Raw genomic sequence first — 26523 nt, 5'->3', positions numbered from 1 at the left:
TCATTTTTTTTATAATGAAATCATTATTTGGTTATAATCAAATCTTGAAATCTAGCAAGTAGCTTTTCCAAATGTGTTCATGCTGCAAGGTAAATTATTTCTATACACATATTGTAAATAGGTCTCCTCAAAAACAGCATTTAGCTCTGTAGCTGATGGAGAAGTGTGGCATTCACTCCAAGAGAAACCGTCAGGTTGACCCTATTGTCTTAGAACTTCCCATTTTCTCTTTATTGATACAGGTATCCAATCTCTTTATCCCTGAGCAGCCAGAGTAGTAGCAACTACTGTATGCCTAAAACACAGCGTGAAGCTCGGTGTTGTTTAGGCTATTTTACTCTCTCTGAATCCTCATATCCCTGCACCATAATTTAATGTGGGGGAGACACATGCAGCACTGAATAGCGAGTTAGTGAAATATACTAGTCCTTGACCTATCTTAAGCATGTTGACAACAACGTATGCTGGAGAACCTGACTAGTTGCCGTTATGCCTTATAATTGAACTTTAAGCTAAGCTTAGCTTTCTCGCGTGCACACCAGTTTTGTTGTTATGATAGCGAACAGGAGAGTAGAACAGGGATTTACCGTTAACCTTTTGACATAATAAACAGCAGCTTATTTGTATTTACTCAAAATGTATTGTTCTTATTTTCACATAAAATACATATTGAAAGATAAAATAAAGGCTCCGACGTATCTTCTTGGACCTGTGGGTAACGTCAGTTTGAGCTGGATGTAACGCTAACGGTTAACAGTCGTTTTTTTTAAACTATATAAAACGCGGGCCTGAAAACGTGACAGCTTTCCGACATAAACAGCGCAACAACTATAAACTGTTTTTCAAGCCGCCTGCCTCCAAACAACCTGTCGACATTGAACAAAGAAGACTTACTTTGTAAAAGTTCGATTTGCCTCTTCAGTGCTTCTCTCTCCTCCATGTTTACAACGAAACAGTTTCGTCATCAAATATCGACGAAAACAGGCCCTTACGGATGACGTATTTGTACCGTCCAATCACAGAAGGTAGGTTTGGTTACCTGCAAAGACCTCAGTATGGTCTTACAGGCTAAATTTATATATATATATTTTATTTAGTTCATTCTTATTTATACAATAAGTTTATATGGGATGCATGCATATATGCACAACACCTGTTGTACGTATTTTGTTTTAAATTGCTTTTTGATATCTTATTCTTATTGTGTATTTTTATCTAAATTCTATTTAAAGTCCCTGACAGCAGGAGTACCACTGTTTAATAGCTTTCCTTTTTACTTATTTTCGTTCTACTTCTGTGATCATTTTTCTGCACCTAAACACCAAGTCAAATTCCTTGTATGTGTAAACCTGATTCTGATGTACAATATTTTCCTTTTTGCAAAGAACTTTGCAAAGCTGCATTTCTTGTTGATGCTATGTTAATAATAATACTTCTTATTACTTCAATTTGATGTTGGCAAAGAAACGACAGAAAAATAAAAATGAATTATGAAATAATATAACATAATATTAAGACATGTAGGCTATACAAGAAATGAATTCCAAAGAGTGAGGGCCCTACTCTTTATTGGCATCAACAAGTCAAATGAAGAAAAAAAGTTTCCGGGCATTGTTGTCTGGCAGGCCCTTCAGAGATGTGCAAAATGCTTGAGTTCAATTTTCCATCCGTTAATATGGGGTTTAACTTTTAAATAATTGTATCTGTGAGTACAGTAACATGGGCGTAAGCCTGATACATGGTTGTCTGGAAGACCGTACTGAGGGTTTCAAATGACCAAAGCCCCTTCGGTGGACTTGCTGCTAGCTGTCAAGTGATTTGAAAACAACAGAGTTCCAAAATAAAACAGTTTTCGCTTTATAGAATTATTAATATCTTTCGAAAAGGTAAATAAGTTGTTTGATGGGTCTACAAACTCAAACCGTATTTCTGTGTTAATGGCGATGACGCCGCTTTGAAATGAACCGAAAGGGGAAGTGAAAGTTAAGAATAGCTGGATTGGACATTAGCCAAAACAAGCGAAGATACAACAGAAAGCAAACTCTGAAGTTGCTTAACAAGTGAAGGTAAGGCTAACTATCCCTAAATTTATCACGGATACTTGAGAGAGTATGGTAAACTTTCGGAAACTATTCCTGATTAAAGTCGTACCATTGACGTAGCACTTAGCGTTTGCTAAGATTTCTATTTGATGTCGTAACTCGCTCTAACGGCAGTTTGTGTGTTTAGTGTGAAGCTAGTCGATGAGCTAGCTTGAGTGTTTTATACAAAAATCATGACAGGGTTGTTGTCATTTTAGTAACACCTGTGTGTGTACACTGTATACCTCTGTCAGCGTGTTTTCTGTATCTGTGTGTGTGTGTGTTTCTGTACAGTATCCTGCTATACTACATCTCCTGACCAGAGCAACATGGCGTCAACAAAGTACCTGTACTTCATCTTAACAAGAAAACCTGAACACCAAACGCACGTCAATGCTGGCTGCATATGCTACATCAGTGAACTCAGGCATAAATCGACACTCAAAATATCTCCTTCTCCCTCCAAGCTGTGTGTCTTCTTTGTGGGTTCATATTCAGTATTAGATCATGATGTAGAGGTGAGCAGTATGGAGAAGCTGAGTGAACAGGAGGCCAGGCTGCTGCATGCCCTGTCTAAAGACACAGAGAGGCTGAAGTGGTTCAAAGAGAGAGATGCTCTTCAAACAGCACTGGGACTCTCTGAGGGCACGGCAGTGACTGTGGACGAAGAAGGAGAGGAGCTCAGAGGCATCATTCGCTACATTGGAAAACTGACATCGCCAGAGTATCCCTGTCCATTAGCAGCGACCTTCTTTGGCATTGAACTGCAGGTGGGACTTTAAACTCAATTTAATACTAATTTCTCCTTCTTGTATCTGCCCATGTATTTAGTTTTGGTTTTATCTGCTCTGGTTGCCTCCTATACATACAATTAAATGTACTGTGAGGAGTTATTTAGCTGCTTACGTAGCATATTTAATTTAACACTGATGCCTCTATATGACCTTAAAACCAAGCCAGACAGTCAGTGATTTTAATGTCGGTCGCAGCTGTCACCCGTTTGGATTCCGATGCAGCGATTCACAACATTGATTGAAGATTGAAAAAGTCTTTGTTTACGGTTTCCCAGCAAAGGTTTAAAGTGAGTGGTCTGTAGACAGTTAAAAGGAAGCAAGAGGAGACTTTTAGAGAAGATACACACATAGGGAATACACACGTATGTAGAGGACAGGATTAGCTAAGAGATAAGATGTCCTGAACCACAGGTGTCGCTAAAATCTACACTCAATAAAGGTTTCTCACAGTTGCTTCAAAGTAATAATCTTGAAGATCTCAGTTTCGTTCTCGTTGGCGGCACCTTATGGCGATAAACAGCAATTTTAGGAGTGCTCTTCCAGATAACCAGACGTCCACTGTTGACTGCCTTTGTTATGGTTGTAACTCTGGATTTTCCTGGCTGACGGTCGCTTTCCTTTTCAGACTGTTTGCTTCATCTGAGCGTCGAGTTTGTTTCTTTTTTTTCTTTTTTTTAACTTAATTTTGAAGTTGTATCTGTAGTCATCCATCTTTTCTTTGTTCATTCAGCCATAGTAGATTACTGTTTACTCACACCCGGAAAAGCAGCCACTTAGCTCCGCCTATCCTCTCTGGCAGACCAACCACTGCTGGCTGATGGAGAACGCGTCACTAACTGGTCACCGCTAAGGCTTGCATCAGTGGGCCATAGGCTCAGTCACCATCATGTTACCTCATTCAATGATAGTGACAGACATTTATTTAAATTAAGTTTTCGAGATTGTTACTTTAAGTATGGGGTTTTACTCCTGTCAATGAGTTGTGTTTTATATATATATAATATTAACTGAGAGTGTAAGTGACATTCATTTAGTAACGCTGCTATGTTTCTCTCCCCCACAGGGAGAAGACAAGGGAAAGGGGAAAACTGATGGGTCATACCAGTATAGAAAGCTCTTCTGCTGCCCAAAAAATTGTGGTATTTTTGCACCGTTCTCCAGAGTCAGGCCTGTGGTTCCCAGCTCCCTGTCACCATCCATCCCTCAGTCCTCTCCTCAGCCCGAAACAGAAGGGCTCAACATAGGGGATAGAGTTACTTACTTCATTGATGACAAAGTTTGCCCTGGGATGGTGGTAGATGTGCAGAAAAAGGGCGGAGAAGATGTTGTTTGGATCTCTACGGTAAGTAACCTTTCAGTTTTTTAGTGTAACTGTTCAAAACATTTCTGTAAGAATAGTTTGGAATCATTTCATAACTTGTCTTTGTTGCTGTTTTCAGGACACAGATGAGAATGGAAAGCGAGGGGGCGAAATCGAAGTTCCTCTGCAGTTTGTTTTTAAGGGGGAGTTGCCTGCAGGTTTGAGCTTCTCTTTGCATGATGAAGTTTAAAGCTTATAAACCAAATGTGTGATAAATCTGACCCACATATATTCTTTACTGTAGAGTCAGAGAGCATGGATGTTGATATGCCCCCGCTGGAAGATCACACTGACAATCTGTACCTGGATCTGAGCTTGAACTCTCTGGTTGAGGTGTCTGTGACTTCAGGAAATTTGTATGGAATGATCCGCTGGATCGGTAATCTACCTGATCGACCAGAAACCATGGCTGGACTAGAGCTGGTAATAAATACACCAACATGTTACTGTGCAGATTAAAGTCTAATTGAAATATATAATATGACCACTTGTGGGCACACATCATCTTATATGGGAAAAAGCTCCTTTCTCATGCCAGATTGTTTCTAGAAGATCTAATCCTTTGAAAGTCACCTTTTTATCTTGTGTTTTACCTTTAATTTAACCTTCAATGTACAAACTTTATTTGTCTGTAAAAATCTGTGTCCAGGAGGAAGAAAAAGGCGTGAGTGACGGTTCCTTCAAAGGTGTGCGTGTCTTCGAATGTGCCCCCAGGAGAGCTCTGTTTGTGAAGCTCAGCTCCTGCCGTCCTGACTCACGATTTCAGAGCCCATCGGCCAATCACAGTGAGAGGATGCCGATACTGAAGGACTCGGGTAAGGTCAAGATTGATGAATTTATTTAGGTTTAGTCTTGACTAACTCCTTGTTCAGAATCCTTTTTTAAACTGGCATCATCCATGTCATTGCTTTCTTCACTTTACCTTACAGCACACAGGAGTGGCCTGTTTACAGCTGCCTTGATTGGTCAGTTTGTGTGTGTTATTGTGTGACTTTAGTGTTTAACTGGTTCGTTAAGATCCATCCCAATATTTGTGTAACACGAAATACATAAAAAAAAAAACAATCAAGCCAGTGGTGGACCAGAAACTCCTTTGTTTTGCAGGCTAAAACACTGTTTTTGTATATGAAGTCTGGTGACACTGCGGAGGGCGATGAGTCGTGGCTGCTTTCAAAGACATGCACTTTAGTCGTCGTACTTTGATGGGGCACCAAATCTTTTCCTATATTTGATTTCAATATGTTGATTTATCTTCTTGAAAAATAAACATGTGAGCTCAGATAAAACAGACACATGTTACTGTTTTGAAATAGTTTTTAGAAAATAGATTACTTATAGGAAAAAACACTATGTGGGCAAAAAGGGTTTTTTCCCTTCATTTGGGAACACTGTACAAAATATCTACTGAACATGTAAATTGTGTAATTTGTTCACATATTGATTTCTGTGTGTGCTACCTCAGAGAGAGAGATGGAGTATGATACAGGGAAGCTGGAGGCGGTTCCTCCTGTCAGCACGGAGCAGGTTGACCAGATTCTGATTGGACGCATGAAGGGGATCCAAGGCCACTGCAACTCCTGCTACATGGACGCCGCCCTCTTCAGGTCTGGATCGTGAATACAAAACAATAAGAAATTTGCAGTAGCAAAATTAAAACAACACAGGCGGTTGATAGCAGCAAGAAAAGACAATCTCCATGCAGCATTATCATGTGATAACTCTTGTTTCTGTCGGTGCTTCCAGCCTGTTCTCCTGCTCCTCTGTGTTGGACTCTATGCTGTTTATATCAACTAAACCTCAAGATACCCAGATTCAGAGCACACTGCTCCATGACATTGTGAACCCCCTTCGCAGGTTTGCGTTTTTATATATTTTGCAAGACATTTAATTATTTTAGTGGAAGTTTAATAATGTTTAATTACTGGACCTTCTGTATGTCCTTGCAGAAAGGGCTTTGTGGAAGGGCGGCACATCATGAAGCTGCGGCAACAGCTGCAGAACCACGGCTACAGTCACTCCTTCACCACGGATGAGAAGGGTAGGTTTAAAGGGGAATTCTGTGATTTTGTGGTCTAAATAACTGATATGTACAATAAGTCTTTAAATTGCACGTGTTGATTGCTTAAGCCGAAGGCCGCAGAAGAGGCTGTAACGACTACAAAGTCATATTTCAGGGCAAATGCGCCCAATCAAAGTACGTCCAATAAAAGTGCTTGTTTTTGCCACAGAATTTTTTTTTTATGAAAGATTAATTTTGGCTTTTGCCTTTATCAGGTAGGATAGCAGAAGATAGACAGGAAATATGGGGAGGAGAGTGGGGGATGACATGCACCAAATTACTGGCACATCAGGAGTCGAGCCTGCGATCAGTGAGACGAGGGCTGTCGCCACTCTACGTGGGGCGCCTGCTCTACCAACTGAGCTAAACCTGCGCTCCGCTCAGATTGTTTTTAAAGTGTCTGACGACATTACAGAGAGGAGGACCTTTTTGTCAAGGAGTAAGATGTGTTTTCTAACCAGAAACAGCTGATGCATTGCTCTGATCCAAGCCACCAGACACCTGCCATAAAAACTGTAATTCCACCTTGCAGAACTGAAGTGTAATCCATGACGTTTTAAGACACTTTGAAAAACAATCTGAGCCTGCCAGAAGAAAAAAAGAACTTTCGATGAACACACTTTCACCGGGCATATTTGCCCTTAACGAGTACATTGTAGTCATACATCAATCTACTGCAGAAGTTCCAGACCTTTGGTACCTGTTCGTCATAAATGCCATAAATTATCATCAAAAATACTGAAATTCAAAGTGACTGCTGTTGTCTTTCAGATCCTGAGGAGTTCCTCACTGTCATCATGCACCACATTCTTGCCCTGGATCCTCTTCTCAAACTGTACGGTTGCATCACTTCAGCTAAACCCTGTTGGCCGATACATAGCAGGAATTCTATGAATAAACGTTTCACATGTCTCTCCCCTGTAGCTCAGCTGGCAGTAAAGTGCAGGACAGTTACTGCTATCAGATTTTCTTGGACCAGAACCACAGCCTGGTGCTGCCGACAGTCCAGCAGCTGCTGGAACATTCCTTTCACAGTGCAGGACTCAAGCTGGCAGAGGTGAGGTCACGTGGTTTATCTTAGACTCTTCATATACTGTAATAACAATGATAACTTTATTGTATAACGCTCTTCTCTCTTTTCTCTTAAAAAGAAACACAAACACAAAAACAGCAACAAGACAACTTAGAAAATAAAAGATTGAAAGAGGAAAAATAAAGGAGGAAGGCAGATGCACAAAATACAACAACAATTGTCAAACAGTTACGGCCTCCTCAAGATTTTCTGTTGATCTTTGTGCCTCTTCATCAACTGTTTGTTTCAGCACCAACATATTTCCAGGTTGAATGTCTCTCTTGGACGGGGATTGTATTTATCTGATGCTTTCCCCGATTCTCCACTAGATGGCGCTGCGTGACAGTTTTCTCATCACATCTTCTCAGAGTTAATTTCTGTGTTTTCTGCCTTTATGATTTTATTATTTCATTGTCTTATATTTCCAGGCTCCATCCTGCCTCATCCTCCAGATGCCTCGCTTTGGGAAGAAATTCAAAATGTTCGACAAGATCATTCCCTCTCTGGAGCTGGACGTCACTGACCTCCTCTCTGAAGGTACTGTAGAGCACACAAACACACACACACACACACACACACACACACACACACACAACCACACACACGTGCACGCAAAATACATGGACTTACATGACTTAATGCAAATTGACAGTGTGAGTGCATCATGCGGTGTGTGCTTCAGGTCCTCAGCAGTGCATGCTGTGTGGAAACTTGGCTCAGGAAGAGTGCACCGACTGTTTTGAAGATCCAGTTTTCAGCCAGACAGGATTCAAAATGTTCTGCAGGACGTGTTCGAGTCAGGTACAGTGATCTTCGTTTTGACAGCAGAGTCATTTTGTCTGTCTTAAAGGGCCAGTCTGCCGATTTTCAACCTCAGTCCTATCTTGCTATTATGGGGAGCTAATGCCAGTATGGCCAAAAAAAAAAGAAGCATTTTCACTCTGTGCCTTTGGAGGACGCTATCCGTGTGTCCAATGGGCCCTGGACTACATAAAATGCGTCATCAACGGCAGTATTTCACTCCAGCGTCTCTCGCTGGGCCGTTCCTTTCAGAGGGAGGGGTGCAATGCATGCTGGGTGAACGTTGTGGATGCATCGATTTCAAATAAATTAAACATTAATAATAAATATTAAACATGTTCAATATTAACAATCTGTTATCCTGTTGCGTGGGGGGAATCCCGAGGACAGCCGAGCACACACTCGGCAAACAATAGCCAATTGTGAAACGAGCTGAAGCAACAACCGCAGCCATGGCAACAAAAGCAAACATGAAGCATAAAGTAACAGCCCATGTTCACGCTGTCTCCACCACTTCATCCACAGTTTGTTCTTTTTTCTTCCTGAATTTTAATCACCAATCACCAATTCTTCCTGCCCGTCGTCCGCCATGTTTGTTTACTCTAAAGTCCCGTTTGACTGTGTGAGATTCAGTGAGATTTCCAGCTGTGAGAGTCGGACTCGGAGTTGTTGGTGTTTGGGTCATATCGTTGCTCTCTATATCGTCATGTGTGGGGTCTCTCACATTTTCAACAGCTGTTAAGATTTTAAAAAATCTTTTAGTGTGGGCCAGGCATTAGTTTGATTGGAAGTTTGGGTAGACGGTATCTCAGTCAGATTTAGCTTTGGAACCGGAGGGTGGTCGGTTCAAGTCCCGGTATGGACCAAGCATGGAATTGGGGCTGGTAGCTGGAGAGGTGTCAGTTCCTTTCCTGGGCACTGTCGAGCATGTGCAGCCCCCTCACTCTGACATCTCCGTTAAGTCATGTCCATGGGATCCTGTTTGTGCATGTGTGTATTTCGGGCCTTTGTGTGTGTAGCATGTTTCTGAACACAGAGTGAAAACATTGATTTTCCCCTCGGGGATTAATAAAACATCTCTTCTTCTTCCTGATAAAGAGTTAAACTCATCTGGACAATTGGATTGTTTTTCACGGTAACGAGCCCACTTAGCCTCTTATTGGCACTTTATCATCTTAGTCGCTACAATACTTATTAAATGATGAGTGACTCATGAAGTAAATAATAAAAACCTTCTCCTCAGATTATCGTGAGACTGCGTGATTTGTTTTTTCCAGGTCCACTCTCATCCTCATCGCCAGTCCCATAAACCAGCTGACCTGGACATCCCTGAGGGTTACTTGAGTCGCAGCTCGCCGCACACTCTGACCCGAGACAAACTGGAGCTGTTTGCTGTGCTCTGCATCGAGACGAGCCACTACGTGTCCTTCATCAAACACGGACCCAACAGCCAAGACTGGATCTTCTTCGACAGCATGGCAGACAGACAAGGTGAGCGGTCTGTTTATATGCATCGTCTCAGTACGTGCAGCGTTAACACACGTGCTGTTTGGCTCATCTGTTGTGTTGTGTTCAGGAGAGAGAGACGGCTTCAACATCCCCGAGGTTAAGGCCTGCCCTGAGGTCGGCACGTACTTGCAAATGTCCCCCGCCGAGCTGGCCAGTCAGGTGCCTCGAGACATGAAAGGTGTGGCCAAACGGCTGTTTTGTGACGCCTACATGTACCTGTATCAGAACACCAGCATGTGTCTCTATCGCTGAGGGGGACTCATCGGGCGCTGGAAAACCCTGCAGCTTACTCTTCTCTTGATGCTTTGGCTGCTCTTGTAATTTAATTTAGCTGACGTTGGTTTGTTGGTTATGAATGTGTGGAAGTACACACATGGACATTAAAAACGTTTATATAATTCTGCCCTGGTGATGGGAGAGATTTATCAGGCTTTAAACTGTAGAACAACCTTCTTCCTGAAGTGTTGTATGAAGAAGAAGCACAAACTGACGTGACTCGCTCAATGATTTTGCACTATAAAACAAAGAAATTGACTTACATTGACGTGTGATGGCAAAGACAAATGACATGTTGCACTGTTATAAAACTGTGTAGTTTACTGATTCCTGCTGATGTTTGATTGATCACCTGTAAAAGTTATATTTACAGATTTATACTTCACAGCCAAACAAATCCAGTGATGAAGAATATGTGCGATTTCAAAGTGGCCCTTTTGTAATTGATGCCAATACACAGTGCTATTGTAAATAAGACCAGTCGGCTCGCCTTGTATCTTAATGCTTTCTGACTGTTTCGCTCGGTGACTGGAGCATTCCTTTATGAATTAAAGAGAACTTTCTCAGACTCCTTGACATGTTTAAGGATGAAATGGTACTTTCATTTTTAATGTCATCATATTGCAGCATCTTTCAGCGCCCTAACTGATGTCGTGTATGTGCATGTTAAATTGCAAGGTGGGGAAATCTGCACTCTAAAGGCTACAAAGAGATCCTGGTTGAACATTTATACTGCTTGTTTATTACTACTGGTTCTGTAATATTGTGTAATATATTGATTTGAATAAAACATATCCCAATTCCAATGTGCATAACAACTCAAAGAGCAGGAGATATTATTCTATACATTGATTTGCCCTGCACAACATCAGGAAGATCAGACCCGACCCGACCCCTCAGAAACCACAGACAAAATGTTTTGCTTCGTTAACCTGTGATTTGGCTGAAACCTTACTGAAAGCGTCGTTGCAGCACCGCTAAGCAGATCAATTGAAATGTTTGGAGTACAGAACAATAAAGTGACACATTTATATCTTCAAATAAAAGCAAAAGCTTTCAGCGTTTTAGTCTGCAGAGCAACAACGAGTGTGCAGCTCAAGACTTAAATACAGGTACAGCGCATGCATTAACCATCATCAGTATTTAAAATAGAATCATCTTTCCTCTAGTGCAGGATCAAAATCATTTTATACTTCAGTGAGAACCATTCCCATTATTTGTGGTTGGGAAGCCAGTGGGGGATCACACTGCTGCACGTAGTGACTGCACGAACCTGTGAGGGTTAGCATGAACCCTCCTACTTCACCAGCAGGCTCGTGTAGCCAACGTGGAAGTGCCTTAAACTTGCATTATATCTGATGGCCAACAGGGGGCGACTCCACTAGTCTTATTGTATTGAAGTCCATGAGAAAATGAGCCTACTTCTCAGAGGATTTATTACCTCACATTAATTAATGAGTTTTTGGTCTTAATCATTTTTTAAGTCTTCTTTAATGCAGTATGTACCTTGTTAACCAAGCTAGCACTAGCATTAGCTGATCACTTAGCGTTTGCTAACCCCTCGCTCCTCTGCAGCTCTGTTCAGAAATGCTTCTAACTGCAGAAAACCAAGATAGCAACGGCTGTCAAACTTTAAAACGGAAGTCCCAAAACAATGGGTGACGTCACAGACTTTACGTCCACTGAATGATCTCATGATTTACAAAGAACTCTCTTCTTTCTGCTTTCTTCCTTCAGAGTAGATGTAAGTTAAAAACAGCCTTGGATACACTCAAAATGTCTCAATCTTTGCATGCAATCACACCACCGTATCTGAACACTTTCTGGACTCCATCGTGGAGGAATTTTATGCCGATATTTATTTCAAAGTCTGTCCAAATAAATCCGATATGCACGGCTACACAGCGACATCAGGGCCGTCGGTGGGTCTGCCTCTATTGTTTCCGACTTCTTCCATATTTCACAGCTGACTTTAATGCCGTTAGTGTGAAACATGAAACAAGCAGGAATGAACCAGCACACATCAAAGGCTCCGAGTCGCACACATAACCTTGCTGTGATCTGAAACGTCTGTTACATTTAAGCTACAACAAAAAGCTGCTTTGTGGGCTTTGAAGTGTGCTTCTGTGTCACGCCAACCTCGTCCTGAGCAGTCCAACACTATGTGCAGCTCCACGTGATCTGAATAAATACATTTATTTCACATTAAAGTGTAAGTCACCTCAGCTCTCGCTCTCATCTCATCTGTTTCTTCACACCATGCCTGGGTGGATATTTGTCTTGCTTCCAGATGCTTTTGATCCTGCCGTCCTTCGTGTTTCCTCTCCGCCTCGCTGTGATCAGCTCCGTGGATGACCTCTACACTCGTTAGGAGTGCTGTGTGTGCTCTGCTCTGTGATGAGATGGGTGTTTTATATACCCGAGGGCAACAGCGAGGAGAGCAGCCTTGTCTTAATACTCGGCCCTGCTACTCAACGAAGCTGCATCACTTAAATCCAACAGGCTCAGCGTTTTTAAGCACACTCCTCAATATGCAAGAAAAGTACAGATGGTGCATGTGTGTGTTTACTTAAAGGGGAGAGAGTTGTGCTTGTCTGAGCAGTATGGTTGAACTTCTCCTGGGTTTGTTGAGAGAAGATAATGTCTGCATAATAAAGCGCGGCGAGCCCCGAGCAGCAGACCTTTTCCACGTCAAAGTCAACATGACATTTCCCGCCGCGCGACTCCAGAGAACAGATCGTTTTTCCTGGAAGTGCAGACAGTGTGGAGTCATGCTCTATCTGATACAGTCACACACATATCTTGATGCAGATTATTTTGTTTATCAAGATTATTTTCTTGGCATTTTGCTTTTATTTATAGGACAGCTGAAGAGAGGCAGGAAATGTAGGGAGTAGAGAGAGAGTGGGGGGTGACATGCACCACATAATCCGCAGACAAGTGCATCAAAGACACTTCTGTACATGGGGCACCTGCTCTACCAACTGAGCTGAACCATCTTGATGTAGATTAAATTGCAAAGATATAAATGTATTTATGTGCTTCTTATCTAAACCAACAATTACAAGGTTCTTTGCAAAAGCCAACTTAAAACGAGACGATCGACTAGACAAGAAAAAGACAAAGAAAGAGGCTAACAACATGCCAAATACAAAAGTACGATCACAATAAATAATCAGCAGCAAAAATTTAATTTATGTACCTAAACATAGAAATGCATACATGCTATATACACACACTGTATAACATACATTACAGAATTCTATGGACACTGGCGGGCCCAGGCCATTAAAGGCTTTTACAAAAGGCCAAGGTCAAAGCATGATTCATCTGTTTCCCCACAAATTAGACAGATGAAGAGCGGAAGAGGAAGAAAAGACGCTCTTGAGTGATTTAAAAATACAGTTGTGTTCGACCTTCAGAGCAGTCCGACCTTCTCAAGGACACAATTAGCAGAAAACATGCACCTGTACGCCTGACAACAACATCTCATCTATGATTTCATGTATGAAACTCCCTCAGGTCCTCAGCAGTAGCCTATATAAATGCAAATGGGCGTGGCACACGTGGATGGAAATTGATTCTGGACAAAAGACTGTATATTAGAAGAAGTAGCTATGCCTCTATCCTGATAGAGAAGTCGACTTTGTAATCACAGGTAGGAAAGCATACGCTGCTTGTATCAACAGTTTGACTCTAAATAGGACATCATTTACAAAATGAATGTCATGCTGTGTTGAAGAAAAGTTGAAACTAGCTGTTGAGACCATAAACTCATCAGGATAATATTGACTATGGTAATAAATCAACCAAGCAGTTTCAGACTGCTTTTTGCAACCAGTTAAGTCGCCCCCTGCTGGCCACCAGCAAGAAGGCAGGACTAAGGCACTTCCACATTGGCTTCACTTTCAGAAACAGACACTACATCCACTTCTTAAGCCGGAGATATACTTCCTTTTAACTATGCAAGCCTGAGGTCACGATTCTCTGCCCGAAAACGGTGGATTGCTGCCTCAAGGTGGGGAGTGAGTCTCTGCCTCAAGTGAAAGAGTTCAAGTACCTCGGGGTCTTGCTCATGAGTGAGAGGAAAATGGATCGTAAGATTGAGGAGCTGACCCGTAAGGCGAAGCTTTCGATCCACCAGTAGATTGACGTTATAACCCTCACCTGTGGTCATGAGCTTTGGGTAGTGACTGAAAGATTGAGGTCGTGGATACAAGCGGCTGAAATGAGTTTGTTCCGCAGGGCCTTAGATAGAGGGAAAGGAGCTCGGATATCTGGAGGGAGCTCGGCGTAGAGCCGCTTCTTCTTCGCATCGAAAGGAGCCAGTTGAGGCAGGTTGGGCATCTGGTTAGGATGCCTCCTGGGCGCCTCCCTGCGGGGGCTTTCTGGGCATGTCCAACTGGGAGACCCCGGGGCAGACCCAGAGCTCACTGGAGAGATTATATATCCCACCTGGCTTGGGAATGCCTCGGGATCACCCAGGACGGAGGTGGAAACGTTGCTGGGGAGAGGGACGCCTGGGTCACCTTACTGGCGTTTATAACTTTCTGACATGTTTCTGAATTCAGACTTCTTTTTTACTCAGCATAAGTTCACACAGTTCTCATTGGGTCATATTTTCTCCCTCTGCCTCTTTCCTGTCCATAAATCGTTTGCATTAAAGGTCACACATGTGTTCATGTGTTTATGGGCATCTCTTTTCTGCCACTTTTAATCAGTTCAGATTCATGAAAAGTTCTCTCCCATGAGAAGAAAGGCTTTTATTGCCCCCTCCTCAGCCCGCGAGAATTATGACTTTCATCGCCATCTGCTCTTTCAATTACTTATCAGCATTAGCGCTCATAAACGTGTCATTAAAGCACACATGCCGGCCTAATACAGTCGTCTTTACGGGGGTTTGTGTGACTTCTGTCTCTGGAGTGTGAGATTAACTGGCAGTGATGTGAAGGTGGTGATCTTTGCATGTGACGTGAGATTTGTTTGTCATATGGGACGCTGATCCACATCCATCATGATGAGCATATTACTCCCTGCTTGTCACTAGGAGTATTCACAAAAGGGGCTGCTGGCCAATTCAACATCTGCATAATTTACCACTGGAAAGGTTAACCCCGTCTCATCTGCAGCTTCAAAATCCTTCCTCCCAGAGCGGTTTATATTTCCATGTTCCTCTTTATACCGCAGCCAACACGGCAGAGACATGTGACAGGAGAGTGTGATTGAACGATTCAAAAGTGGTATAAGAAATGTGCTGCATGAAGCCACATGATAGATAATAATAAAGCATGTTGTGCGCTTGTTGTCGTGCTCAGAGAGAAGCTGCCTGTGGGACCGCAGCTTATTTATCTCTCACAATAAAGAGAGCAATGAGTTTCCCCGTAATGGCGCCATGAGACGTGGCTTTTAGTGAGAAACCACTGATCGATCCCCCAAAGGATGCAAGTCCTCCATGCAACCGGTGGCCATCTGTTAATCTCCTACTTTACGTATCATGTGGATGCTGGAGTCACTTATTGGCAGTCTGGATAATGGCTCTTTGAGGGACATGCAGTCATCTCGCTAAGGCTCCATTCATGTCGAAACAACATCCACCACAGCTTTCAATCTCTACCACGCAGCGCTGTGTGGAGACGACGCATGACGGACGTTTGCCAAATGTCAACTTCACATGTGGAGAGAACTCAAACTCTGACAAGACGAGGCAGAGCGATCATAGTGGTGTCTAAAAAGATGCTATAAGATGGATTTACACTAAATTTAATGAACACATTCATGTTAGAGGTCTGCACAGGGCTTCTTGGGCCCGTTACGGTCGGGCTCCTCACTTTACTGTGATCAATCAAGTCCGGTTGGGTGCTGCAAGGTGGAGAAGTGGTTAGCATTGTTGCCCCACAGATAGAGGGTTCCAAGTTTGAATCCCAGGTCAGACGTAGTAGGCCTTTCTGGGTTCCCTCCGGGTACTCCGGCTTCCTCCCACAGTCACACAAAGAGATGCTCGTTAGGTTCTTTGTAAGACTGAGCAGGAAAGGTTGTCCGTCTCTGTGTTTCGGCCCTGTGATTGGTGACCTGTCCAGGGTTTACAGTGACAGCTGGGATAGGATCCAGCCCGCCTGCGATCCTGAACAGGATAAGCGGTACGGATACTGGATTGAAGTCCAGGTTGGGTCCAACACTATAAACTGGATCCCAGGCATTCTTTACTCAAGTAGACGACAGAAAAAAGATTCTGATAAAAGTAGAAGTACTAATACAACTTTTTTTTACCAGAGTAAAAGTGTTCTGAAATGTGCTTTACTGTATAAAAGTAGTAAGTGTCCCTCTAACAGACGTTTCTAACGGCTGTTTCTTTGCAGAACTAACAAACCTCACGTCATAATCTGGAGACTTGAAAGCTAACTGTCATTGGGCGAGAGGCGGGGTTACGACAGGTTGCCAGCCAATCACAGGGCTGACACATAGAGACAGACAGCCTTTCACGCTTACACTCACACCTATGCGTAATTAGAGTCACCAATGAACCTAGCGAGCATGTATTTAGACTGTGGGAGGAAGCCGGAGTACCCGGAGAGAACCTACACATGCACGGAGAGAACATGTAAACTCGGGATCCTCACCAGGAACCTTCTAGCTGTGAGGCGACAGCGCTAACCACTGCACCACCGTGCAGCCCGTTACTAAGTTCATATAAAAGAAAAACACACTGAAAATAATGAACATGAACTTGGCTGTGTGTGAATGTGTAAATCACAGTCTTGCTGTTCTGAATCTGCTCCAACATCATCGGTTATGTTGACTCTTTCATTTCACTTGTTACACGTTCTCCCTTTCGTTGGACACTGTGTTCACTGTAATAAAAATAATCAATAAGTCCTCTTGTATGCATCAAAGCTAATGTTTCCTTTGGCAGCAGACTGAAGGCAAGACAAGTTTATTTATGTGGCATATTTCAGCAACAAGACAATTCAAAGTGCTTTACACGAAACCGCTAAAGCATCATGACAAAGGGCAAAGAAACACTTTATAACATTACAAAGCAAAGTGAAGCTAAAAGATGAGGGTCAAAGTTACGGTGTGGTGACAAATAATCTAAATACTTCTTAACAAGGCAGCTGTGAACAGGTGAGTCTTCAGCCTTGATTTAAAAGAGCTGGGTGTTTCAGTGGACATGCACTTGACTGAGAACTGAGGTGAAGATGTTTCAACTCTTCAACGTCAAACTGATGAAGACGGGAAGAGCGATAAAGATACACTGATATATTAATGGGTAAAATGAGGGAAAACATCAAATCAATTGCCGCTGATTTCATGACAAAACTCTCAACCAGATAATGCTGGAGTCTGTTGTTTTAGTTGAGATATACAGGTACATAATACAGGTACATATTAACCTCCTTTCTGACCTTCTGCATCACGGGCTCAGATTTGTCCAGTGATTCAATGAATGAATGACGGGAAACAAAAGGGCAATTTATTCTGATGTTCAGAGACTAATACAAAAACAAAGGTGTTGTTTCTGGAGGTAGAAATGAAAGAACACCGTGCTCTAACACTGTACCTCCTCTTCCAGGAACCACGGACAGAAGCAACACGTGTTGTTGTGAGCTTGTGATGCGAATGATGAAGAGAATGTGATGCTGCTCCTCAAACAGCTAATGATCTTAATGAATGGCAGCCAGCCTAATGGAAAGAATGTGAGCAGTGCTCAGAGATAATGATGAGTAATGTGTGCGCGTCGCCTCGTTCATCTGATTAAACCGAGACCCTGAAACACTATAGCAACCGTCACCGCACAGAAAGCTCGATCCTGTGGAGAAACAACATGTTAGCAGAGATCAATGAGCCTCTCTAAAAGGCAGCAGAGTCGAGCTTTAGACGAGGTTATAATTAAGAGTCGGCTGTCCGTCTCCAGCCTGATGTCGTCGTTACACCCGGCAAAGAGAAGCTGGAGGCTAACTGTCCGTAAACACAACAAAGACGCAGGACTCACTGCAACAAGAGGCGCGTTGAACACGAGACAGAATCAACATTTAGTCATTCGTAGGAAGTGTCTCACAAAATGTTTTACCTCTACAGTTTGTTCAGACATCCAAGGTTCCCTGAAGATTCATCGAGCATAGGAGGGAGTGGATGGAACTACAGACACAAGGGCGAATGTTTTGTGTCAACAGTGGGGGAGGGAGGCATCAGAAAGTAGCTTCATCTCTCCTGTATCTTGTATTTTGGAATATCTCTATGCACCAATTTATGGACGAAATGTCTTTATTTGCATAAAGGAAAACACAATATTTATGTAAAAGAAAATTCAATAAATAAATGACTGTTACTTCCTGCATGGAGTTCAGTTCTAGCGAGATTTAAACTGTCCAAAGTGACGTACATCTGAGAGTTAATACGACACAAGCAACGATCAAGACGAGGAGGGAACGAAGTCAGTGAGAGCCAACAAACAGCTTCAGGCAATGCATCATCTTCATCAATAGCGTCAATATCATTAAGGTCAGAGGTCATAAAGAGCTGGGTCTTTAGCTTCTTCTTAAAGGTAAAGGGACTCTACGGACCGAATGGAGTTTGGTAGCTCGTTCCACCACCGGGGGACGACCTAGGGGAAGAGTCTAGTTAGAGACTTAGGGCCCTGTTGTGATGGGAGCACCAGGCGCCTTTCACTGGCAGAGCGTAGTGGGCAGGACGGAGTGTAGACCTGGATGAGGGCGTTCAGGTAGGCAGGAGCCGTGTTTGTTGCTGTTTTTTAAGCGAGCAACAGGGTTTGAATTTGATGCGAGCGGCGGCTGGGAGCCAGTGGAGGGATATGAGCAGTGGAGTGACAAGTGCTGAAGACCAGTTCTGGATCATCCGCAGAGGTTTGAATGTGCATGCAGGAAGGCATGCCAGGAGGGAGCTGCAGTAATCAATGTGTGAGATCACGAGAGCCTGTACCAGCAGGTGTGTTGCATGCTCTGACAGGTAGGGTCTGATCTTCCTGATGTTGTACAGGGTTCACGTGGTTCTTTTATCCCTGAATGTTTGATGAAACAAATGCACAAATCAAATGACAGCGAGAGAGAGAGAGAGAGAGAGAGAGAGAGAGAGAGAGAGAGGAAACACTGCTAGCTGAAAATAGCTGAACATTCAACGTCCTTGCACATCATGTCCTCCTCATGATGGAGTGTAAATTATAACTTTAGTGCTCCTTTAAATTTTCATCTAGTGTCATCATCAAGTCATGATTTCCTTTTGCTCTTCATGTGTAGCCATGTGCGTACATAGATTTAGAACAGTGTACAGACAGTGTACTGGAAGGTGTGACACCCAGAAGCCAATAGCAATTGAGTATTCACGCAAACCATGATCGTGACCTCAAAGCGTGATCACCTGTCAGGTTATCAGGACAAACATCTGTATGAAGTGTGAATTGTTTTTTAGTGTGGACAGCTAACACCTTTCGTTTGTCTCCTCTGGTTACCAGCTTGTCGGTGTTGGTCCTGACTCTGACCTCTTCGGGACTAATGAGAGAGGAGAAAACGGACTCTTCATTCTGAAGGCTTCCTCTCAGTCAGCGGGGACGGACCTGCTGCTGCTTTTGTAAAGATAATGCTGATCATGTTCGTATTTAATGATGTGGTTGTGGGAGGAGCAGCTCCTTTGGGTCAGGGCACTGAGGACAGATGCTGGTGAATACGTTAATTTTGGTGGGAAAGGGGAATAACTTGCCGTAGGTGTGAGCGTGAGTGTGAAAGGTTGTCTGTCTCTGTGTCAGCCCTGTGATTGACCGACGATCAGTCCAGGTGTAACCCCTGCCTCTCGCCCAATGACAGCTGGGATGGGCTCCAGCCCCACCAGAGCCAATCCTGTCTCTTAATGCAGATGTCTGGTTCCTCGTTTCCAGCAAATCATCAATGGGACCAATTTACCATCGATGCTGTCTGCAACATCTCCACCTATCTAAGGTCAGATGTCAGATATAAAACCTCTTTCTAGCTGGACACACATCTCTGGGGTCGGATTAAATCTGACCTTCAAATGCGTCTGAGAGATAATTTATTAAAACACTCCTCACATATCAACCGGAGATCCGAATCCCAGGGTACAGAAACGATTTCATCCTCTCTTCAGCCCAGTCAATGTAAATTTAAGAAGTAATTTAAGAGAGTGTTACACGGATTCTTTGCCTCAATGTGTTAAAAAAGTAATTGACAAACACATGAAAGTCTAAATCTTCATGAGTTTGGATTTTGCTCTTGTTATTCTTCCTCAAACCGCTGAAAAATGTGTGAAATAAAGCAGCAAATTAGAGTCTGAATCATGAAGACAAACAGCAAATAAAAAGAAACGATCCTGAAGTGAGAGAAGGTAAAGATCAAAGATCTGCCTTCGAGTGAAATCATTATATGAGATCATTTAAAGTGTTTCGAGCAGCAATATAAGATATTAAATGTTACATAATAACGACCGTCAGTTTATTATCATTCAAATGATCTTCATAAAATGTCTCCTGCCTGATCCCAGAGGGGAGTCTGAAGGTTATCACGTCCTGCCTGTCAGTGAAACGTCCGTCACAGGCGTCATCAGCAGCAGCGATCTCCGTGCTGCAGGAGGAGGGGGACAAGCCGTCACTGCACAAACAAAGGACAACAGGGACACGTTGATATGGAGATGAAGCACACACGCAGGTAACAGTCATGTTGTTCAGTCCCTTCCTTAATAATGAGCAGATGCTTGTATTGTGAAACGAAGGGGAGAGTTTCTACACTGTATTCTTACTCTGTGGTCTGTTTCCAGACGTTGTCCAGGACGTCGTCCTGCCTGCCTGTCAACACTTTAAAGCTCTAACAATCAGTCATGTGTCCTGTCTTGTCTGAAAGCTATAATTCAGTATTGAGTCTCCCTGGTCCAATCATCTGTCCACAGCTGCTTACACTGTGACATCAGTGGCCTCTTGTCTCTGCAGAGCGACAGGTTGCAGTTCTAACATGTTACTTTAATCTACCGAGTGCAGAATATTTACAGGATTACAGCGTCTTCTTATGCAACACTTTTCTCCCAAGAAAGCTCAAGTTGTTTTAGAGCGTTCAGTCCTGAGGCCTGTGATGTTGTTTAAACATCAGAGGGCATCTTTGACTGTTACTTCTTACTAATGTTTGTGTCATCGCTGACTTTAAACAGTCATCGAGATAGTAACCCCCCTTTTATCACGCGTTCTATAACGCTGCAGCAGCCCAAATAACAAGTAGAACAGCATCATGTATTTGTGTGGATTCTCCTTTGCACATACGGAAAGCATTCAATGTGCATGTGCTGTGAGAAATGAGCATTTCATTGTTGTTGACTTTTGTGTCATTCAGTTTGTACACGTTATTTGGAGCTCGCTCAGCCAATAGAAGGCTTCAGTGAAATGTTTTCCCAGTCGCTCACAGTGGATGTGTCATGTGTTAAACAGAAAAATAATCTTGCTAATGAGATCAAATCTACGGAGCAATCTGACACGGACCTCGTTGACATTTTTGTGGATCTGTACAAAACAAGGTCAGATTAAAATGGGAGAAAGAATCTGGCTCTGTGCAGTCAGCCTCCACCAGCTCGTCTTTGGAGGGATTTCTGTTCGATACTTTATAACCCCCAAAATAAAATGTGCAGCAGCAGCTGAGGATGGAAGGGCTCTGTGCTGGAGGAAACGTGGAGGACAGCGGGCTGAGCATTTTCATATAATTTGGAACTGCCCATAAATTCGGGCCATACATGTGAGCAACACTGCAGCTAAGGTTTCAGTACAAAATAAATTAAAGACATTATTAGCAGCTAAAAAAGCGGTAACCCGAAAATGGTTACGATCCAAAACCTCCAACAGAGACTGATTGATAGATTCTGTCACTGATACTGAAAGTATGAGAATTACTGTCTCACTAGATCTGAGGGGAGGATCGTTTTTGTAATACTGGGAAAAACTACTGTTTTCATTGTGTTGTGTTCTTTTCTGTCTGTTTACAATGTTACGATTTCATTCAGCAGACGCTTTCGTCCAAAGCGACGTACATCTGAGAGTTAATACAACACAAGCAACGATCGAGACAGGAGGGAACGAAGTCAGTGAGAGCCAACAAACAGCTTCAGGTGCTATTGGACACTGGTGCTGATTTTTTCAGCTCACCAAGGTAGCAACTTGTCAATCACATGTAGCCAAGGTATCTAAGAATCACCTGCTTTATCGTCTATTTTACTCTAAATAGCATCATTATTTACAGAATGAACATCCTGCTGTGTTGATGAAGACTTAAAACTTGATTGAATCAGACCGTAAAATGTAATTTATCTAACGTGTTTAAGAGGTCAGAGTGCGACCTGCCAACGGGGTAAATCTATACCTGCAGTACCTGAAGACTGAGAGTGACCAAAACAACATCAAGCTTCCTCTGTGCGTCTTCTCCTTTGATAAGAGCAGCGAAGATGAAGTCCCAGGGCGAGGAGTTGATACGTGACACATCTGTGCGCCTCTGTCCCATTAGTTTCCGTTCTTGGGTTCGGAGCCTCGCAGCGTCTCTGCGGACCGTCTGGGGACAAGCAGCTGCACACAGCAGGTGTCCAGCAACCAAACACACACACACTCTGCACACAGGAATGCCGGCACTAATCCACAAAGGGACAAACTTGGACAAACAGAGACGAGGTCAGCTGTAGTTCTAATCAAGCAGCAGGGGTCCAGGTCAAAGGTCAAAGATTTTACCTCACAACTGTATAGTAGTCTGTCAGTTTGAACTTATTCTGTTTAATTCTGTTTAATGTGACATGCTGCCACATTAAAGGGGCCCTGTGCAGTTTCCCTGTAAACAAACTAAAGTTGAGTTTTAACTATTGTGTTAAATTTTTTTTTCCCATAAAAATCGGCAAAATTTTAAACCCAGCTCTGTTTACATCCATCTTCACTCGCAGCAGCAGCGGCACCGGGGACTTGATCTGTGAAGGGGGGCTGGATTGTGTAAAGCGAGTGCTAATGATTTTTGACGCCACAACAAATCATAAATTGAATCACTGCAGAAACATTTATTTATTTATTTCCCCAGATTTACAGGTAGTTTATGAGTGCTAAAGTCAACTTTGTAACACCTGTGGTGTTCCTGGTCCAAAAAGAGGAGACTGAAGTTGAACCGGAGAGAGAGGAGGACGTCTCAGAAGTGGAATAACATTGATGGATTTTTGAATACATTTTCAGCATCTATTCTTTGTATATTCACTGCAGTTACTCACGTTAAACACCAGTCTGAGACATTGTTTACAGCTCAAAAAGATATTAAATAAAATATGGTGATGATTCATGATTTCTGTGTTCATGTAAGAGCACTTAAAAACAGACCGCTCCAATCTGAACACCAAAGTAAGGAGGGAGAAACGAACACGACAGGAGGGTAAACTGCAGATAACAACTCCTCCATGCTAGCAGCTGCCTGCCAGCTGCAGCTAAGGTTAGCCTGAAGACACTCAGCACATAAGAGGAGTGGCTTACTGTTAGAGCAGGCGCCTCATGTTCAGAGGCTTCGGTCCTCGTCGCACTGATTGCAGGTTTGACTCTTGTTCTGCCGATCATTTGTCGTCCCTCACTCTCTCGTCCCCACGCTTTTCAGCTGTCCGATAAATAAAGGCACAAAAAAAATCATATTTAACTTCCAATATTAAAACAACGCAACAATTCATCTGGACTGTCTAAACCAATGATTTGAGGTTAAACACGGAAATTGTCACATTTTGCAAACACAAACAGTTTGACCAGAGCCCTGTGAATATGTACGAGTGTTACTTTAGCTTACGTTTTAACTGAATGATTTCCTACGTTTAAACGTTGGGGTCTCTTCGCACCTCCACATCAGCTTCCAGAGGCTATAAATCACATGTGCAACACATTCTGGAGATTTCAGTCCTTTCACTTTGATAGAAACTGTAACCACGTTAGAGGGAAACTGTTTCACATGTATAACTGTTTACTTCATTTTCTGCTGTTTGTCTCCCTCAGATGATTTTGCTGTTTACAGGCTGTTTTACAATCATTTTGCTTTGTGAAGTGTTGAGCTGGAATAAATAACTTCTTACATAAAAGTAAATCTCTGGAGGCTTTGGTTCATAATGGAAAAATAATCTGTTGTGATGAACGGGGACATCAGACGTGGAAAGGAGGTCAGTTTGTCCCAGAGTCTGGCACAGTCCCATTATTTCTCTTTAATACATTATTACTGCTGCACTCGTGAGGAGATTGTATAGATTTATATCAGACCCTGGAGGCTCAGCCTACATGTGACTGAGTCATCACCTCCAGCCTGACAGAGACTTCTCTCCAGAAACACGACAGAGCTGGAGGCGAGCTTAATGAAACAGACATTCACCTGCTGCTCTGGATGATTTGTAACGTGATGAATGCTTACAGCTTTAAGTTTTTCTTGACTAAATGGAAACGTGAAGAAGTAAATCTGTGCTGGTGTTTCTTTATATGTTACATGGTGAAATGCTCTGCACACTTTCATCCAGTGCGAGTCTAAAGCCACACTTTGGTCTCAAAAAGGTACGAAACAGAACACCGGAGGGCTTCTACTTTTACCTTTTCTATTTCACTACATAAAGACCAAACAAACAAATCAAATGTTTCTTTAGCTGTCGGTTTACTTCATGACTTTACTCGTGATTAGAGCGCACATTTTGGTTGTCAGACTGATACACTTTGTTAATTGTACCTGGTTTCCTCTTTTTTCCACACACCTCTGCTGCTGAGTCACCTGCCCAACAGATGAGTCTGGAAGAAGCTGACTGAAGCTCTGAGCTCACTGCTGAGAAACAACCACACCAACAGCTCTCTTCTTCTTCTTTGGTGTGTTACGGCAGTCTGAATCCATGCAGTCACATCTCTGCCACCTTCACGTTTCAATCCTCCTTATTTTCCAGCTTTATTAAATCTGTTTGTTCAGTCCAGTCGCCTTTAAAGAGACACACATCCACTTACTGAAACACCCCTGCCCCGTGACTCGGCCCACTGTGCGGAATCATTTAATGTCTCTGACGTTTAGATTTTGTGCACGTAACTGTTTCACTCTGCCTGTTTCATTGCACTAACTGCTGTGCAGGAGCTTCAGTCTCTTCTTATATAGCAGTTGGGTCCTACCAACTGATGATGATTAGCAATTTTGAATCAATTATCTCACAGGGGATACATTCCTCGTCTGTGAAGTTTTCTAACACATAAACACACCAGAACACATGTGATGGAAGTTATCTTACAAATGCAGCTAAAAAAGCATTTCTCATTCAACAACAAAAACATAAAACACCCCTCACCTCTTCCATACTTGGCGCCTTCCGCTAGGAACAATTCTTCACTATCCAATGGCAGGCCTCAGCTTGGTTTGGCACTTCCTGGTTACAGCAAGAATGGCAGAAAGAAGAACAGGTAACAAACTTATTTTCAGATAAACATGTTGCACAATAAATCAAATGTTTTTATAAGGAAATCATTTTTTATCAAGTCTTTTCTGACACACAGCAGAGAAAAGTATTTCAGAGTTAGGATAATGTGGCTAATTCATGCGCTAACATAACACAGGTCTCCCAACCGGCTCGATGTTATTAATTTAAGAGCGTGTCCGTGTGCGCGTTACTCTGTAGGACACGGGCTGCTGACGATTTCATGAGGTCTCGAAACTCTTCGTCTCTGAGAACAGGCTGAGCAGTGCAGCGTGGGGAAGCGTCGAGGCATGAATGAGGGAGGGATTTGAAACACGTCCTTGCAGAGAACTTGTGACTTCTCAAACTTTCTCGAACCTTAACCAAGCAGCTCTCGCTGAGGTTCAGAAAATGCTCATTTAAACCTTTTTTGAACACTTATATGTCCCCTTTCCAGCTGGGAGGTGTTGTTACCTGGTGAAAGCAAACGTTAATTCTAAAGTCAAAGGCTTCTCCTGGTTCCAGCCTGACTGTGAGTTGATTCTTGTCCATGCATGTGATAAAAACAGTGCAAACATATTCATAAACACGCCTCTCTACTGAGGGCCGACATAACTGTGCAGTATTCTGAGCCTTTTTCGGTGTCAAGAATGCAGCCTTGCAATATTCATGAAGCACAGAGCACACAGATAACATGTGCAGCCTAATCCTGTGTTATCCCTCCTCTCTGCTCTCAGGTGCTGCTGTCTGCAGGAGTCTCATTGTTGGTGGTCTGCTGGCTTAGCCAAGGGCACCTTCTGTCATTAATCGACCTCTGCAAGGTGTGCAGCACAGTGCCACACACACACACACACACACACACACACACTGCGGCGGCTCTGTGGGCTGCTGTCAACCTGCACTGTTTATGTTTACTCTCACTGTTTATATGAAGTGTCCTGAGTAATGAAACATAACTGCAAGGGCAGAACTATTGTGCCAGAGCCCTCAGCCAGCAAACAAACTGCAGGCAATATCAAAGCTCCCATAATAGACCTTCTTACTCTCACAGGACATTTATAGAAATATGATCACAGTTAATATCATCGTATTTCTCTGACATGAAGCATGACAAAGGACTGAATGACCTCCGCAGCATTAAGGCTGCACAGAAGAGC

At 42.9% G+C, this 26523-nt stretch overlaps 2 protein-coding genes across 2 annotated transcripts in view; one reads left to right on the top strand and one right to left on the bottom strand.

Moving 5' to 3' along the window:
- The window catches only part of zc3h3 (zinc finger CCCH-type containing 3), a 54603-nt gene extending 53660 nt beyond the window's left edge, over nucleotides 1–943 (bottom strand). The window contains exon 1 of the mRNA XM_069679721.1: nucleotides 895–943. Coding sequence (XP_069535822.1) covers nucleotides 895–940 — 46 coding nt within the window. The 5' untranslated portion in view covers nucleotides 941–943. The remainder of the gene's footprint in view (nucleotides 1–894) is intronic.
- An 874-nt stretch (nucleotides 944–1817) lies between these two features.
- Nucleotides 1818–10757, top strand: cyldl (cylindromatosis (turban tumor syndrome), like). The gene is made up of 15 exons (XM_069679893.1): nucleotides 1818–2066; nucleotides 2376–2851; nucleotides 3939–4217; nucleotides 4315–4393; nucleotides 4480–4658; nucleotides 4885–5050; nucleotides 5698–5839; nucleotides 5979–6089; nucleotides 6182–6273; nucleotides 7066–7129; nucleotides 7219–7351; nucleotides 7795–7903; nucleotides 8049–8167; nucleotides 9445–9658; nucleotides 9744–10757. The coding sequence occupies exons 2-15, from the start codon at nucleotides 2411–2413 to the stop codon at nucleotides 9926–9928; spliced, it is 2313 nt and encodes a 770-aa protein (XP_069535994.1). The 5' UTR covers nucleotides 1818–2066; nucleotides 2376–2410; the 3' UTR covers nucleotides 9929–10757.
- Nucleotides 10758–26523: the final 15766 nt, after the last annotated feature.

This window comes from Semicossyphus pulcher, unplaced genomic scaffold (genome assembly GCF_022749685.1).
Source record: "Semicossyphus pulcher isolate SPU_LCO1_2020_fin unplaced genomic scaffold, fSemPul1.0.p SCAF_4, whole genome shotgun sequence".
Lineage (NCBI taxonomy): Eukaryota > Metazoa > Chordata > Actinopteri > Labriformes > Labridae > Semicossyphus > Semicossyphus pulcher.
The sequence above is the reverse complement of the archived record's forward strand: the minus strand, read 5'-3'. Positions and strand labels throughout refer to the sequence as shown.